The sequence below is a fragment of the Salvelinus namaycush genome, chromosome 8 (assembly GCF_016432855.1).
Source record: "Salvelinus namaycush isolate Seneca chromosome 8, SaNama_1.0, whole genome shotgun sequence".
NCBI lineage: Eukaryota > Metazoa > Chordata > Actinopteri > Salmoniformes > Salmonidae > Salvelinus > Salvelinus namaycush.
In genome coordinates this window covers 13,505,681-13,523,433 of record NC_052314.1, presented here as the reverse complement: position 1 = coordinate 13,523,433, position 17,753 = coordinate 13,505,681, and the positions used below count along the sequence as shown (strand labels likewise).

The 17,753-nt window shown below is 47.6% G+C and overlaps 1 protein-coding gene across 1 annotated transcript in view; it reads right to left on the bottom strand.

Moving 5' to 3' along the window:
* Positions 1 to 710: 710 nt before the first annotated feature.
* LOC120052411 (peroxisome proliferator-activated receptor alpha-like) overlaps positions 711 to 17,753 on the bottom strand; it is a 69,023-nt gene continuing 51,980 nt past the window's right edge. The window contains exons 6-7 of the mRNA XM_038999294.1: positions 2,014 to 2,470; positions 711 to 1,806 (exon numbers count right to left, since the gene is read on the bottom strand). Of these exons, the coding sequence (XP_038855222.1) occupies positions 1,562 to 1,806; positions 2,014 to 2,470 (702 nt within the window). The 3' untranslated portion in view covers positions 711 to 1,561. The remainder of the gene's footprint in view (positions 1,807 to 2,013; positions 2,471 to 17,753) is intronic.

The following is a 17,753-nucleotide window of genomic DNA, read 5'->3' as shown; positions in this document are numbered from 1 at the left end:
TTATAAAATGAATATAATGCACACCAAAGCCTCCATGTTAGAGTTTGGTCTAGATAGGAGAGGAAAATGAGATGAAGGGCACGGTATGTGAAAACCATCACTAAAAAGCACATAGTGAATTCGCGGTCGAAATATGACTGATGAGTAACTGACGTTTGAACAACGGAGACCTGTGGCAGCCAATAATGTGTCCCTCCAACTGAGGCTGTGGGTCTTTGCCCAAAAGAGCAAAGGACTAAAAACTCAGTGGGATATAGGGGGAGCACTTTCTGAAACTCTGTAGCCTCATTCATGATAACATTAGCAAATATGCAAATGTTAAATGAACAATTATAGCTAAAGTCGTTTTTTTCCCCCGGAGGAATCCAAATTTCTAAGACATGATAAGTTATAACCTAAGCAGGAGCAAGAGCTTGAAAACACACAGGAGAGGTTTCCCAAAATGAATTAAGCAATATGTTATATTTACTTGTACTGTGAGTTGAATTTTGAGCCGCTGCAGCCACATCTGAGGGACAGTAACCTGGTACAGTGTGATGTATTAGGAAACTGAATATAGGAGAGATACACACACCGGCAGCGAGAGAGACAGACACTCATGAGGACCTCATTGACCATGCAATCCCATAACCTCACGGTGGGAGAACATCCAACCGCTGAAAAGCTGCCTTACTGTGAGACACAGTCACTCACATCTGAAGTCTGTATTCGGCATTGAATTCGCTTGGGTGTCTTTACTGCAAAATAGTTGTGCAACATTATCATTCTTTTCTCTCACTCTGAAGTTCGTTACAAAATGACATAGTTATAAAGATACTGCTGGAGTGGTGATTCTGTCGATACGTCCTGTTGTTCATCACTCAAGGGCCTGATTAGGTCAGAGATGTGTGTACCGTATAGGAAAGGGATCCCCTCTAGCAGGGACTCTGGTGGCTATAGTCTGACTGAATCATATGCTGCATTTAGACAGGCAGCCCAATTCTGATCTTTTTCCCACTAATTGGTCTTTTGACCAGTCACATCAGATCTTTTCATATCAGATCTTTTTCAGAGCTGATCTGATTGGTCAAAAGACCAATTAGTGAAAAAAATATCAGAATTGGGCTGCCTGTCTAAACACAGCCACTGTTATCTAAACAAGCAATTGATTATTTGAGCCGTGTACTTCTTTCTGATGTTGGCCAAAGTTGTCTAAACCCAGCCCAATGCATGTTCTCTAGTTAGGACAAACACTGGAACAAGACACTCAATTCAGCTTCACATTGCCCGTCCACACAGGTAATATGGCCCTATAGGTTCCTGTGGGAGTAGTGGACCCCACTACAGGTGCCCAGAATATAGTCCTATTGTCCTGTCCGGTCCTGTCTGAAAGATGAGCAACCCTGCATCTGGGGGTCCAGTGGTTCAAACCTTTCATTGTAGGACTATTCAGAGAGACTGTTCACGCATGTGTCCCCAAAATGGAGGGCAACCTCCTTTCTAGACTCAGTACATGTCCCCAAAATGGAGGGTGAGGTGGGTGTGTGACCCAGCCCCCACCCTCCTCTCTGGGCTCAGTATCTCAGTACATGTCTCTGTAGATCTCTTGCAGCAGGGGGTGGAGCGACATGTCCTCTGTTTTCTTGATCTCCTGGACCAACTGAGCGTGCTCGGTGACCAGCTGCCGGAGGTCGGACAGTTTCTGCAGCAGCTTGGGGAAGAGGAAGGTGTCGTCTGGGTGGTTGGCCAGCAGGTGGAGCCGCAGCACCTGAACAATGTTCTCCTGCATGCGCTCAATGTGGCCAACGTTCACCAGGCCGGGACGGTCTGAGGGAGAGGAAAGAGGACAGCAAAATTAGAGAAAGAATGTGGATTATGCCAATCCAAGAAGAGACATTATGATTGGCATAGAGCTGAAGAGCAAATCCATCAAGAAGATAAGTAATAACACTAGTAATTAACTACCAATTAGTGGTAACTACCAATTAGTGGTCATTAACCCCAGATCCCAGCCTCTACCTCTCTCTCTCTTACCTCCGCAGCAGATGATGGCGGCCACAAACAGGGCCAGGTCACTGTCATCCAGCTCCAGCCCGTTGAACTTCATGGCGAACTGGAACTTGGGTTCCATCATGTCGCTGAAGGGCCTCCTCAGACTCTTGAGAAACTCCCTGGTGATAAAGCCCGATCCGTAGGCCACCAGGAGGCCGTCCTTGTTCATACATGAGGCCAGCAGGGCGAACAGCGCCTCGTACACTCCATACTTCAGCAGAGTCACCTGGTCGTTCAGGTCCAGGCTGGAGAAGCCGGGGACAGACTTGGCGAACTCAGTCAGCTCTGTGACCGTCTCCACGGAGGTGCACTGGCAGCAGTGGAAGATGCGTACCTCAGCCTCCTTCTCCAGCAGATGGCCCCCAGCCGGGCCCACCATCTTGGCAACGAGGGTCTGCTCTGCCAGCTGAAGGGTATCCATGTCGTGGATGACAAATGGCTGCAGGGGTATGAAGGGAGACAGGGTGGTGAGGAGACATACATTTTGTTTGAGCTAAAGCACGGATCTTCCACGCTCCGGATTGAATCTAGGCCATAGTCTGTAGTCATGTGTAATGAATGACAGCCCATTATGTAGCAATGTTGGTAGATAGGAATGGCCCTATTTCAAACACTTGCCCCTAAAATGACCCGGTGGAAAAGGTAGGTATTTGCAATATTACTACTAGAGTGAGGAACCATATGTTACAAAAACAGTCCTGCCTACATGTAGGGATAGATAGCCTATATAACATTTACTGACAGAAAGGAAATATGTTATTTCAGGAAGTTTAAATCCTTATTGTGACATATTCGGAGCCCTGTCCTTGACCCTAGAGTAAGTTAAGAACTCCTCCGTCTCAAAACCTAAAATGTATTTTATTGCCATTATGAATCTGGCGAGGTTAACTTGTTTCTACTGAAATATGTTTAGGGACAGGGCAAACAGGGTCTAGATTAGCTGTGATGTCCTACGCTGTAGCAAAACAAACAACAGGTAAATCTAATATTGTAACGATAGTCGTCATATTCCTCCTCCTCAGACGAGGAGAGGAGAGAGGGATCGGAAGACCAATTTGCAGCGAGGTATGATGACATAATGAACTTTATTAACAAGACGAAACTAAACACACGAAGAACACTTGATAATTTTACAAAACAACAAAACGACATAGACAGACCTGAACGAGAGAACTTACATAAAACATGAAGAACGCACGAACAGGAACAGACTACATATACTAACGACAACGAAACAGTCCCGTGTGGTGCGAACATACACGGACACGGAAGACAACCACCCACAACAAACAATGTGAAACAACCTACCTTAATATGACTCTCAATCAGAGGAAACGCCAAACACCTGCCTCTAATTGAGAGCCATACCAGGCAACCCATTAACCCAACATAGAAAACACATAACATAGACTACCCACCCAAAACTCACGCCCTGACCAATTAAACACATACCAAACAACAGAAAACAGGTCAGGAACGTGACAGAACCCCCCCCTCAAGGTGCGAACTCCGGGCGCACCCCTACAACTCAAGGGGAGGGTCTGGGTGGGCATCTGTCCGCGGTGGCGGCTCCGGCGGTGGACGAGGACACCACTCCACCACTGTCTTTGTCCCTCTCCTTCGCGTCCTTTGAGTGGCGACCCTCGCCCCCGACCATGGTCCAGGAACCTTCACTAAGGCCCCTCCTACATAGAGGAGACAGCTCAGGACAGAGAGGTAGCTCAGGACAGAGAGGTAGCTCAGGACAGAGAGGTAGCTCAGGACAGAGAGGTAGCTCAGGACAGAGAGGTAGCTCCGGACAGAGAGGTAGTTCCGGACAGAGAGGTAGCTTAGGACAGAGGGACAACTCTGTACTAATGGCAGCTCCGGACTGAGTGGCAGCTCCGGACTGGGTGGCAGCTCCGGACTGGGTGGCAGCTCCGGACTGAGTGGCAGCTCCGGACTGAGTGGCAGCTCCGGACTGAGTGGCAGCTCATGACTGAGTGGCAGCTCATGACTGAGTGGCAGCTCATGACTGGAGGGCAGCTCATGACTGGAGGGCAGCTCATGACTGGAGGGCAGCTCATGACTGGAGGGCAGCTCATGACTGGAGGGCAGCTCATGACTGGAGGGCAGCTCATGACTGTAGGGCAGCTCATGACTGAAGGGCAGCTCATGACTGAAGGGCAGCTCATGACTGTAGGGCAGCTCATGACTGTAGGGCAGCTCTGGCAGCTCCTGACTGGCTGGCGGCTCTGGCAGCTCCTGACTGGCTGGCGGCTCTGGCAGCTCCTGACTGGCTGGCGGCTCTGGCGGCTCCTGACTGGCTGGCGGCTCTGGCGGCTCCTGACTGGCTGGCGGCTCTAGCGGCTCCTGACTGACGGACGGCTCTAATGGCTCGGGACAGACGGGCGGCTCTAATGGCTCGTGGCAGACGGATGGCTCAGAAGGCGCTGGGCAGACGGATGGCTCAGAAGGCGCTGGGCAGACGGATGGCTCAGAAGGCGCTGGGCAGACGGATGGCTCAGAAGGCGCTGGGCAGACGGATGGCTCAGAAGGCGCTGGGCAGACAGATGGCTCAGATGGCACTGGGCAGACGGATGGCTCAGACGGAGCTGGGCAGACAGGCAGTGCAGAAGGCGTTGGGCAGACGGCCGACTCTGACCCGCTGAGGCGCACAGTAGGCCTGGTGCGTGGTGCCGGAACTGGTGGTACCGGACTGGAGACACGCACCTCAAGGCTAGTGCGGGGAGCAGGAACAGGGCACACTGGACTCTCGATGCGCACTATAGGCCTGGTGCGTGGTACCGGAACTGGAGGTACCGGGCTGAGGGCACGCACCTCAGGGCGAGTGCGGGGAGAAGGAACAGTGCGTACAGGGCTCTGGAGACGCACAGGAGGCTTGCTGCGTGGTGCCGAAACTGGAGGCACTGGGCTGGAGACACGCACCACAGGGAGAGTGCGTGGAGGAGGAACAGTGCGTACAGGGCTCTGAGGACGCCCATGAGGCTTGGTGCGTGGTGCAGGCACTGGTGGTACTGAGCTGGGGCGGGAAGGTGGCGCCGGATATACCGGACCGTGTAGGCGTACTGGCTCCCTTGAGCACTGAACCTGCCCAACCTTACCTGGTTGTATGCTCCCCGTCGCCTGACCAGTGCGGGGAGGTGGAATAACCCGCACCGGGCTATGTAGGCGAACCGGGGACACCATGCGTAAGGCTGGTGCCATGTAAGCCGGCCCAAGGAGACGTACTGGTGGCCAGATATGTAGAGCCGGCTTCATGGCACTTGGCTCAATGCTCAATCTAGCCCTACCAGTGCGGGGAGGTGGAATAACCCGCACCGGGCTATGAACACGTACAGGAGACACCATGCGCTCTACTGCATAACACGGTGTCTGCCCGTACTCTCGCTCTCCACGGTAAGCCCGGGAAGTTGGCGCAGGTCTCCTACCTGACTTCGCCACACTACCCTTTAGCCCCCCCCCAAGAAATTTTTGGGTTGTACTTGCGGGCTTCCAGCCTTGCTTCCGTGCTGCCTCCTCATATCGTCGCCTCTCCGCTTTAGATTTCTCCAGCTCCGCCTTGGGACGGCGACACTCCTCTGGCTCTGCCCAGGGTCCTTCTCCGTCCAGAATCTCTTCCCATGTCCAATCCTCCTTGACCCACTGCTGCTGTCGTTGCTGTCCGTTAACCCGCTGCTTGATCTGGGTTTGGTGGGTGGTTCTGTAACGATAGTCGTCATATTCCTCCTCCTCAGACGAGGAGAGGAGAGAGGGATCGGAAGACCAATTTGCAGCGAGGTATGATGACATAATGAACTTTATTAACAAGACGAAACTAAACACACGAAGAACACTTGATCATTTTACAAAACAACAAAACGACGTAGACAGACCTGAACGAGAGAACTTACATAAAACATGAAGAACGCACGAACAGGAACAGACTACATATACTAACGACAACGAAACAGTCCCGTGTGGTGCGAACATACACGGACACGGAAGACAACCACCCACAACAAACAATGTGAAACAACCTACCTTAATATGACTCTCAATCAGAGGAAACGCCAAACACCTGCCTCTAATTGAGAGCCATACCAGGCAACCCATTAACCCAACATAGAAAACACATAACATAGACTACCCACCCAAAACTCACGCCCTGACCAATTAAACACATACCAAACAACAGAAAACAGGTCAGGAACGTGACAAATATACAGTAATCACGTGTGTACCCTTAGACACGGAGCCATGTCTTACAAAAACACTGCTGCCTGTGCTTCCTCAACAAGCACTGCAAAGACACCAACTCAACATGTTTCCAACAGGAAATACACAAGGACTGTGTTTACTTAAATAAACTCCACAGTTATCTAACTCTACTTTGCAACGGGTTAAAAAAGAACACGTTTGTTTTTAGAGTGTAAGGCTGCTAAACAACTGTCTCTGGGTCACTGTTTTGGTGGGGCTGTTTTGGAAGTAGGCTACACTACCAGAGATGCAGTGGTGAAAGTTCCCACAGACGCCAATCCAGCACCTGCTCCTGTATATCAAACCCAGAGCTCTGATACGTTAATGCTGCGCAAACCATAAACTACATGCTACACACAGTTTACTCAACTCACAATATGATACGCTCCCAACATTTGACTGGCAATGCATGCCAAAATAGTATTGTTGATGGTGGCAACTGGGTGAAAGGCGGAGCCGCTTGATCAACAACAGAAAATGTGTTCAATCTGTGCATACTGTATGCAGAAGGCATACACTGTAAAAAGAATGAAAAAGTATTCAATGTATAATTGTGAGGCAACAAGCTGCAATAGGATTGTGTTTGCTCAACATTTGGGAATATTGCTGAACCAATATACAGTTGAGTGAACAAACTTTAACACATTAGCTCCAATTCTTGCCCATTTGAAGTCCACTCAACTCACAGAATAATGCTGATTAAACAATTGATTACGTTTGCTTTTCTTTTACAGTGTACTGGAGTGTTTGGGTAAATTGAGACATTTTTTACATTCAGCATCACTCTGTCAAGGGAAATATAGTATTTTTTTTATAAAATAGATATCTATATACACTGAGTGTACAAAAGATTTCCATGACAAAGCTATGATCCCTTATTGATGTAACTTGTTAAATCCACTTCAATCAGTGTAGATGAAGGGGAGGAGACAAGTTAAAGAAGGATTTTTAAGCCTTGAGAGAATTGAGACATGGATTGTGTGTGTGCCATTCAGAAGATGAAAGGTCAAGACAAAATACTTAAGTGGCTTTGAACGGGGTATGGTAGTAGGTGCCAGGCACACCGGTTTGAGTGTGTCGAGAACTTCAACGCTCCTGGGTTGTTCACGCTCAACAGTTTCCTGTGTGTATCAAGAATGGTCCACCACCTGGACAACCAGCCAACTTGACACAACTGTGGGAAGCATCGAAGGCAACATGGGCCAGCATCCCTGTGGAATGCGTTCGACACCTTGTAGAGTCCATGCCCCAACGAATTGAGGCTGTTCTGAGGGCAAAAGGGGTGTAAAAAACAAACACTTTGTACTTTTTATTACACTTTTAACATAGGCCAGGCCCTGTTGTTACCTCATATCCCTGCAATAATGCCTTGCATTACGCCTGGTAAGAAAACACTTTAATTTGCTTAACTTGCCATTGGCTACAACATTGTCAAAATTTTCTCCATGGCCATTGGCTCAACTTACCCCAAGGCTCAACTTACCCCAAGGCAAACCTTTTAACTATATTAGCTCACACAGCTACAGGGATAAACTTTCATGCTAGGTTTAGGACCTCATATTGAAGTTTATAAAGACCCCAACTGATGTATAGAACTATCTTAAAATGATCTACTTTGGTTTAGATCACCACCAACTGAATTTGGCTCTGCCCGGAGTATCCCTGAAGTGTGCATTTTACCAGTAGGTCTATGGTCTCATGAGTCTTCTCAAGTACACCCAGCTGATAGGCCAAGTACCCCCAGGGGTCCTAGTACCCCTGGTTGGGAACCACTGGTTTAGATACAAGCATCATCAAACCTCTAACACAATAAATTAATTTGACTTGGTGAAAATCAGTTTTTTGGACCTAACTTTCTTATCACTTTTTCAATGTGGTTTCTTCCTCCACAGACTCCATGAAATTATGACCTCTTCCTAAATATTTGGTCACATGATTAATTTTGTGTACAGTGCATTTGGACCCCTTCCCTTTTTCCAAATGTTGTTACATTACAGGCTTATTCTAAAATTGATTAAATAAATAATGTCCCTCATCAATCTACACACAATACCCCATAATGACAAAGCAGTTAAATTTTTTTTGGGGAAAATGTATTAAAAATACAAAACAGAAATACCTTATTTACATAAGTATTCAGACCCTTTGCTATGAGACTCGAAATTGAGCTCAGGTGCATCCATGTTTCCATTGACCATCCTTGAGATGTTTCTACAACTTGATTGGAGTCCACCTGTGGTAAAATCAATTGATTGGACATGATTTGGAAAGGCACACACCTGTCTATATAAGGTCCCACAGTTGACAGTGCATGCCAGAGCAAAAACCAAGCCATGAGGTCTAAGGAAATGTCCTTAGAGCTCTGAGACAGATCTGGGGAAGGGTACCAAAACATTTCTGCAGCATTGAAGGTTCCCAAGAACACTGTGTTCTCTGTCATTCTTAAATGGAAGAAGTTTGGACCCACCAAGACTATTCCTAGATCTAGCCACCCGCCAAACTGAGCATTCGGAGGAGAAGGGCCTTGGTCAGGGAGGTAACCAACAACCCGATGGTCACTCTGACAGAGCTCCAGAGTTCCTCTGTGGAGATGGGAGAACCTTCCAGAAGGACAACCATCTCTGCAGCACTCCACCAATCAGGCCTTTATGGTAGAGTGGCCAGATGGAAGCCACACACATGACATCCTGCTTGGAGTTTTGCAAAAGGCACCTAAAGAAGTCCCAGACCATGAGTAACAATATTCTCTGTCCTGATGAAACCAAGATTGAACTATTTGGCCTGAATGCCTAGCGTCACATCTGGAGGAAACCTGGCACCATCCCTACGGTGAAGCATGGTGGTAGCATCATCATGCTGTGGGTATGTTTTTCAGCAGCAGGGACTGGGAGACTAGTCAGTAGAGATCCTTGATGAAAATCTTCTCCAGAGCGCTCAGGACCTCAGACTGGGGCGAAGGTTCAACTTCCAACAGGACAATGACCGTCAACATACAGCCAAGACAACACAGGAGTCTCTAAATGTCTCTAAATGTCCTGAATAAATGGGTCTGAATACTTTATGAATGCACTGTATGGCTTCCTACAAACAAGGGTGGCTCAACTTACCCCTTGGGCTCAACTTAACCCACTCTCCCCTCAAGGCATTGCTAAAGGCTATGCTAAAGGCTATGCTAAAGCTAAACTGAGTGTCTATCCATTCAGTGTAGTTGGTCCACAGTTTCTGCTCACTGTTTACAACACTGTGATACCATGAGCTCATTGGGAAACCTGGAGAAGATCAAACCATGCTCTTAGCTGCTTGGACTGAATCACTTCTAACAACTGGACTAGACTATCATTAACTCTAGTAACTAGTAACTGGACTAGACTACTGAACTCTGAGTGGATACTCAAGGGATAATGCCAGAGAAGCCGGTGTTTGCAAGATATATTGGCACGCCTGCAAACAGTGGCAGCTCTGCTTCTAGCTCCTAAGCAACTTTGCTGTATTTTGTTTTTTTGGTGTGTTATTTCTTACATTATTAGCCCAGAACGTTAAAAAAAATATTACATACAGCCGGAAATAACTTTTGGATATCAGAGTGGTGGTAACTCATCAGCATTACGGCCAGGAATATGACTTTCCTGAATTGGATCCTTTACCTGTATCCCCCAGGGCAATTGAACTTATCCCAGAGGCTGCTCCAAGACGTTGCCGGAAGAGAAGAGGTATTCGGAGTGGACTTCTAGTCCGACTCAGGAGGAGGGCACACCATCCACCGCTTCCGAGTGTATTACTCGCTAATGTTCAGTCTCTGGACAAGTAAGTCGACGAGATCAGGGCAAGTATCTCCTTCCAGAGAGACATAAGGGACTGTAACATACTCTGTTTCAGGGAATCATGGCTCTCTCGGGATATACTGTTCCCGTCCATGCAGACAGGAGTAAAGAACTTTCCAGGAAGGAGAAAGGCGGGGGTGTATGTTTCATGGTTAACTACTCATGGTGTGATTGTGATAACATACAGAAACTGTACATTCCCCCTCAAGCCGATACCACAACAGCCCTCAAGGAACTACACTGGACTTTATGGAAACTGGAAACCACATATCTTGAGGCCGCATTTATTTTAGCTGGGATTTTAACCAAGAAAATTTAAAGAAAACGCTATGGAAGTTCTATCAACACATTGACTGTAGTACTCGCTTAGGAAAAACACTAGACTACTGCTACTCGCCTTTTCGAGATGCCTACCAGGCCCTACCCTGTACTCCCTTCGGCAAATCAGATCACTACTCCATTTTGCTCCTCCCTTCCTATAGGCAGAAACTCAAACAAGAAGTACCCATGCTAAGGTCTATTCAACACTGGTCTGACCAATCAGAATCCATGCTTCAAGATTGTTTTGATCACAAGGACTCTGATATGTTCTGGGTAGCCTATGAGAATAACATTGACGTTTACACGGACACGGTGACTGAGTTAATCAGGAAGTGTATAGGGGATGTTGTTCCCAAGGTGACTATTAAAACCTACAGGAGGACACTGTTGTTCAGAGGAGCTAGCCAACAACACAGCCAACACAATCACTTCAAATTTAAACTGGAAAGACTGCAAACTAGCTGCACTTTGTTTATTTGGACCTTTTTTCAATTTACATTTCTTTGTACATACAGTTGAAGTCGTAAGTTTACATACACCTTAGCCAAATACATTTAAACTCAGTTTTTCACAATTCCTGACATTTAATCCGAGTAAAAATTCCCTGTTTTAGGTCAGTTAGGATCACCCACTTTGTTTTAAGAATGTGAAATGTCAGATTAATAGTAGAGAGAATGATTTATTTCAGCTTTTATTTCTTTTATCACATTCCCAGTGGGTCAGAAGTTTACATACACTCAATTAGTATTTGGTAGCATTGCCTTTAAATTGTTTAACTTGGGTCAAACGTTTCGGGTAGCCTTCCACAAGCTTCCCACAATCAGTTGGGTGAATTTTGGCCCATTCCTCCTGACAGACCTGGTGTAACTGAGTCAGGTTTGTAGGCCTCCTTGCTCGCACACGCTTTTTCAGTTCTGCCCCCAAATTTCTATGGGATTGAGGTCAGGGCTTTGTGATGGTCACTCCAATACCTTGACTTTGTTGTTAAGCCATTTTGCCACAACTTTGGAAGTATGCTTGGGGTCATTGTCCATTTGGAAGACCCATTTGCGACCAAGGTTTAACTTCCTGACTGATGACTTGAGATGTTGCTTCAATATATCCACATAATTTTCCTCCCTCATGATGCCATCTATTTTGTGAAGTGCACCAGTCCCTCCTGCAGCAAAGCACCCCCACAACATGATGCTGCCACCACCGTGCTGCACGGGTGGGATGGTGTTCTTCGGCTTGCAAGCATCCCCATTTTTGGTCATTATGGCCAAACAGTTCTACTTTTGTTTCATCAGACCAGAGGACATTTCTCCAAAAAGTACAATATTTGTCCTCATGTGCTGTTGCAAACCATAGTCTGGCTTTTTGAATGCGGTTTTGGAGCAGTGGCTTCTTCCTTGCTGAGCCGCCTTTCAGGTGATGTCGATATACGACTCGTTTTACTGTGGATATAGATACTTTTGAACCTGTTTCCTCCAGCATCTTCACAAGGTCCTTTGCTGTTGTTCTGGGATTGATTTGCACTTTTCGCACCAAAATACGTTCATCTCTAGGAGACAGAACGTATCTCCTTCCTGAGCGGTATGATGGCTGCATGGTCCCATGGTGTTTATACTTGCGTACTATTGTTTGTACAGATGAACGCGGTACCTTCAGGCGTTTGGAAATTGCTCCCAAGAATGAACCAGACTTGTGGAAGTCTACAATTGTTTTCTGAGGTCTTGGCTGATTTCTTTTGATTTTCCCATGATGTCAAGCAAAGAGGCACTGAGTTTGAAGGTAGGCCTTGAAATACATCCACAGGTACACCACCAATTGACTCAAATTATGTCAATTAGGCTATCAGAAGCTTCTAAAGCCATGACATAATTTTCTGGAATTTTCCAAGCTGTTTAAAGGCACAGTCAACTTAGTGTATTTAAACTTCTGACCCACTGGAATTGTGATACAGTGAGTTATAAGTGAAATAATATGTCTGTAAACAATTGTTGGAAATATTACTTGTGTCATGCACAAAGTAGATGTCCTAACCGACTTGCCAAAACTATAGTTTGTTAACAAGAAATTTGTGGAATGGTTGAAAAACGAGTTTTAATGACTCCAACCTAAGTGTATGTAAACTTACGACTTCAACTGTATCCATAAAAATTATGCCAGCTGATTGATGATTTCGACTGGCTGAGAAACGCTGCCTGCCTGTCTGTCTTGACCCGACAAAAGACACGTTCATTACTATGGGAGATCGAATTTGAGATCGAATTTGAATATTGAAACAATGTTGCAAATGTCAAAGAGAGAGTCAGCAAGGTTTATACAAATATCCAATGTTGAAAACGAAATGTTAGTCTAAAAGAAATGTGAGATAATGTCTAGATTACTTATATAGTGAAGATCAATTTCATAAATAGCCTGGCTGGGCTGATGAGACAGTGGATTGCGCAGTCAGATGGAACAGAGTAAATAGGCATTTTAACGTCATATATTTTAACTTGTGGAATAGACCCCGGCTGGAATGGGGTTTTAACCAATCAGCATTAAGGATAAGAACCACCGGTTGTATAAAGAGAACTAAAGACTCACCACTGAACAGAGAACTACAGACTCAGCACTGAACCGAAGAACTCAGATTCACCACTGAACAGAGGAACTACAGACTCACCACTGAATAGAAGAACTACAGACTCACCACTGAACAGAAGAACTACAGACTCACCACTGAATAGAAGAACTACAGACTCACCACTGAACAGAAGAACAAAAGACTCACCAATGAATAGATGAACTACAGACTCACCACTGAACAGAAGAACAAAAGACTCACCAATGAATAGAAGAACTACAGACTCACCACTGAACAGAAGAACAAAAGATTCACCACTGAATAGAAGAACTACAGACTCACCACTGAACAGAAGAACAAAAGACTCACCAATGAATAGAAGAACTACAGACTCACCACTGAATAGAAGAACTCAGATTCACCACTGAACAGAGGAACTACAGACTCACCACTGAATAGAAGAACTACAGACTCACCACTGAATAGAAGAACTACAGACTCACCACTGAACAGAAGAACAAAAGACTCACCACTGAACCGAAGAATTCAGATTCACCACTGAACAGAGGAACTACAGACTCACCACTGAATAGAAGAACTACAGACTCACCACTGAACAGAAGAACTACAGACTCACCACTGAACCGAAGAATTCAGATTCACCACTGAACAGAGGAACTACAGACTCACCACTGAATAGAAGAACTACAGACTCACCACTGAACCGAAGAACTCAGATTCACCACTGAACAGAGGAACTACAGACTCACCACTGAATAGAAGAACTACAGACTCACCACTGAACAGAAGAACAAAAGACTCACCACTGAACAGAAGAACTAAAGACTCACCACTTTTTTATATTTTTTATTTTTTCACCTTTATTTAACCAGGTAGGCCAGTTGAGAACACGTTTTCATTTACAACTGCGACCTGGGCAAGATAAAGCAAAGCAGTGCGACAAAACCAACAACACAGAGTTACACATAAACAAACGTACAGTCAATAACATAATAGAAAAATCTATGTACAGCGTGTGCAAATGTAGAAGAGTAGCGAGGTAAGGCAATAAATAGGCCATAGAGGTGAAATGAATTACAATTTAGCATTAACACTGGAGTGATAGATGTGCAGATGATGATGTGCAAGTAGAGATACTGGGGTGCAAAAGAGCAAGAGGGTAAGTAATAATATGGGGATGAGGTAGTTGGGTGTGCAATTTACAGATTGGTTGTGTACAGGTACAGTGATTGGTAAGCTGCTCTGACAGCTGATGCTTAAAGTTAGAGAGGGAGATATAAGACTCCAGCTTCAGAGATTTTTGCAATTCATTCCAGTCATTGACAGCAGAGAACTGTAAGGAAAGGCTGCCAAAGGAAGTGTTGGCTTTGGGGATGATGAGTGAAATATACCTGCTGGAGCGCGTGCTGCGGGTGGGTGCTGCTATGGTGACCAGTGAGCTGAGATAAGATGGGGCTTTACCTAGCAAAGACTTATTGATGACCTGGAGCCAGTGGGTTTGGCGACGCATATGTAGTGAGGGCCAGCCAACGAGAGCATACAGGTCGCAGTGGTGGGTAGTATATGGGGCTTTGGTGACAAAACAGATGGCACTGTGATAGACTACATCCAGTTTGCCGAGTAGAGTGTTGGAGGCTATTTTGTAAATGACATCGCCGAAGTCAAGGATCGGTAGGATAGTCAGTTTTACGAGGGTATGTTTGGCAGCATGAGTGAAGGAGGCTTTGTTGTGAAATAAGAAGCCAATTCATATTACTCCAGTGCTAGCTTCCCTACACTGGCTTCCTGTTAAGGCAAGGACTGATTTCAAGGTTTTACTGTTAACCTACAAAGCGTTACATGGGCTTGCTCCAACCTATCTTTCCGAGTTGGTCCTGCCGTACATACCTACACGTACGCTATGGTCACAAGACGCAGGCCTCCTAATTGTCCCTAAAATTTCTAAGCAAACAGCTGGAAGCAGGGCTTTCTCCTATAGATCTCCATTTTTATGGAATGGTCTGCCTACCCATGTGAGAGACGCAGACTCGGTCTCAACCTTTAAATCTTTACTGAAGACTTATCTCTTCAGCAGGTCATATGATGGAGTGTAGTCTGGCCCAGGAGTGTGAAGGTGAACGGAAAGGCACTGGAGCAACTGTAACGGCTGTCTAATGCCTCCTCCTCGGATGAGGAGGAGGAGTAAGGGTCGGACCAAAATGCAGCGTTGAATGTAGACATAATGAATTTATTAAAGAAAGACGAAACACGAAAACTCTTACACAAACTACAAAACAACAAACGACGTAGACAGACCTGAACTGGAGAACTTACATATAGACACGAAGAACGCACGAACAGGAAAGACTAGCCAAACGAACGAACAAACGAAACAGTCCCGTGTGGTGCAACAGACACAGACACAGGAACAATCACCCACAAACAAACAGTGTGAACAACCTACCTTAATATGGTTCTCAAACAGAGGAAACGTAAAACACCTGTCCCTGATTGAGAACCATATCAGGCCAATAGACAATTAACCTAAACATAGAAACACATAACATAGAATGCCCACCCCAACTCACGCCCTGACCAACTAAACACATACAAAAACAAGGAAAACAGGTCAGGAACGTGACAGAACCCCCCCCTCAAGGTGCGAACTCCGGGCGCACCACCTAAAGTCTAGGGGAGGGTCTGGGTGGGCATCTGTCCACGGTGGCGGCTCCGGCTCCGGACGTGGTCCCCACCCCACCATAGTCAAACCCCGCTTCCATAGCCTCCTCCAAATGGCCACCCTCCAAATTAACCCCACTGGATTTAGGGGCAGCACCGGACTAAGGGGCAACACCGGAATGAAGAGCAACACCGGAATGAGGAGCAACACCGGACTTAGGGGCAGCTCCGGACTGGCTGGCGGATCCTGGCTGGCTGGCTCTGGCGGATCCTGGCTGGCTGGCGGCTCTGGCGGATCCTGGCTGGCTGGCGGCTCTGGCGGATCCTGGCTGGCTGGCGGCTCTGGCGGATCCTGGCTGGCTGGCGGCTCTGGCTGCTCATGGCTGGCTGGCGGCTCTGGCTGCTCATGGCTGGCTGGCGGCTCTGGCTGCTCATGGCTGGCTGGCGGCTCTGGCTGCTCATGGCTGGCTGGCGGCTCTGGCTGCTCATGGCTGGCTGGCGGCTCTGGCTGCTCATGGCTGGCTGGCGGCTCTGAAGGCTCAGGACAGACGGGCAGTTCAGGCGGCGCTTGGCAGACGGACAGTTCAGACGGCGTTGGGCAGACGGGCAGTTCAGGCGCCGCTGGGCAGACGGCAGACTCTGGCCGGCTGAGGCGCACTGTAGGCCTGGTGCGTGGTGCCGGAACTGGAGGTACCGGGCTAAGGACACGCACCTTCAGGCTAGTGCGGGGAGCAGCAACAGGACGCACAGGACTCTGGAGGCGCACAGGAGGCTTGGTGCGTGGTGCCGGAACTGGTGGTACCGGGCTGAAGACACGCACCATAGGGCTAGTGCGTGGAGGAGGAACAGGGCTCTGGAGACGCACAGGAAGCCTGGTGCGTGGTGTAAGCACTGGTGGTACTGGGCTGGGGCGGGGAGGTGGCGCCGGATATACCGGACCATGCAGGCGTACTGGCTCCCTTGAGCACTGAGCCTGCCCAACCTTACCTGGTTGTATGCTCCCCGTAGCCCGACCAGTGCGGGGAGGTGGAATAACCCGCACTGGGCTATGTAGGCGAACCGGGGACACCATGCGTAAGGCTGGTGCCATGTATGCCGGCCCGAGGAGACGCACTGGAGGCCAGATGCGTTGGGCCGGCTTCATGACATCCGGCTCAATACTCAATCTAGCCCTGCCAGTGCGGGGAGGTGGAATAACCCGCACCGGGCTATGCACACGTACAGGAGACACCGTGCGGTCTACCGCATAACACGGTGTCTGCCCGTACTCTCGCTCTCCACGGTAAGATCGGGAAGTTGGCGCAGGTCTCCTACCTGACTTCGCCACACTACCCTTTAGCCTCCCCCCAAGAAATTTTTGGGCTTGACTAACAGGCTTCCTACCGCGTCGTCGTGCAGCCTCCATTCGCCGGTATCCCTCCTCACACTGCGCCAGAGAATCCCAGGCAGGCTTCGGCACTCTCCTTGGGTCGATCGCCCACCTGTCGATCTCCTCCCACGTAGTGTAGCCCAGATTCTTCTCCTGCTTCCGGGCTAGCTCCTCAAAACGCCGCCTCTCTGCTTTCGCTGCCTCCAGCTCAGCTTTGGGGCGGCGATATTCTCCTGGCTGTGCCCATGGACCTTTACCGTCCAATATCTCCTCCCATGTCCAGAAATCCTGCGATCGCTGTTGCTTTCTCCCACGCCGCTTGGTCCTTGGTTGGTGGGTGATTCTGTAACGGCTGTCTAATGCCTCCTCCTCGGATGAGGAGGAGGAGTAAGGGTCGGACCAAAATGCAGCGTTGAATGTAGACATAATGAATTTATTAAAGAAAGACGAAACACGAAAACTCTTACACAAACTACAAAACAACAAACGACGTAGACAGACCTGAACTGGAGAACTTACATATAGACACGAAGAACGCACGAACAGGAAAGACTAGCCAAACGAACGAACAAACGAAACAGTCCCGTGTGGTGCAACAGACACAGACACAGGAACAATCACCCACAAACAAACAGTGTGAACAACCTACCTTAATATGGTTCTCAATCAGAGGAAACGTAAAACACCTGTCCCTGATTGAGAACCATATCAGGCCAATAGACAATTAACCTAAACATAG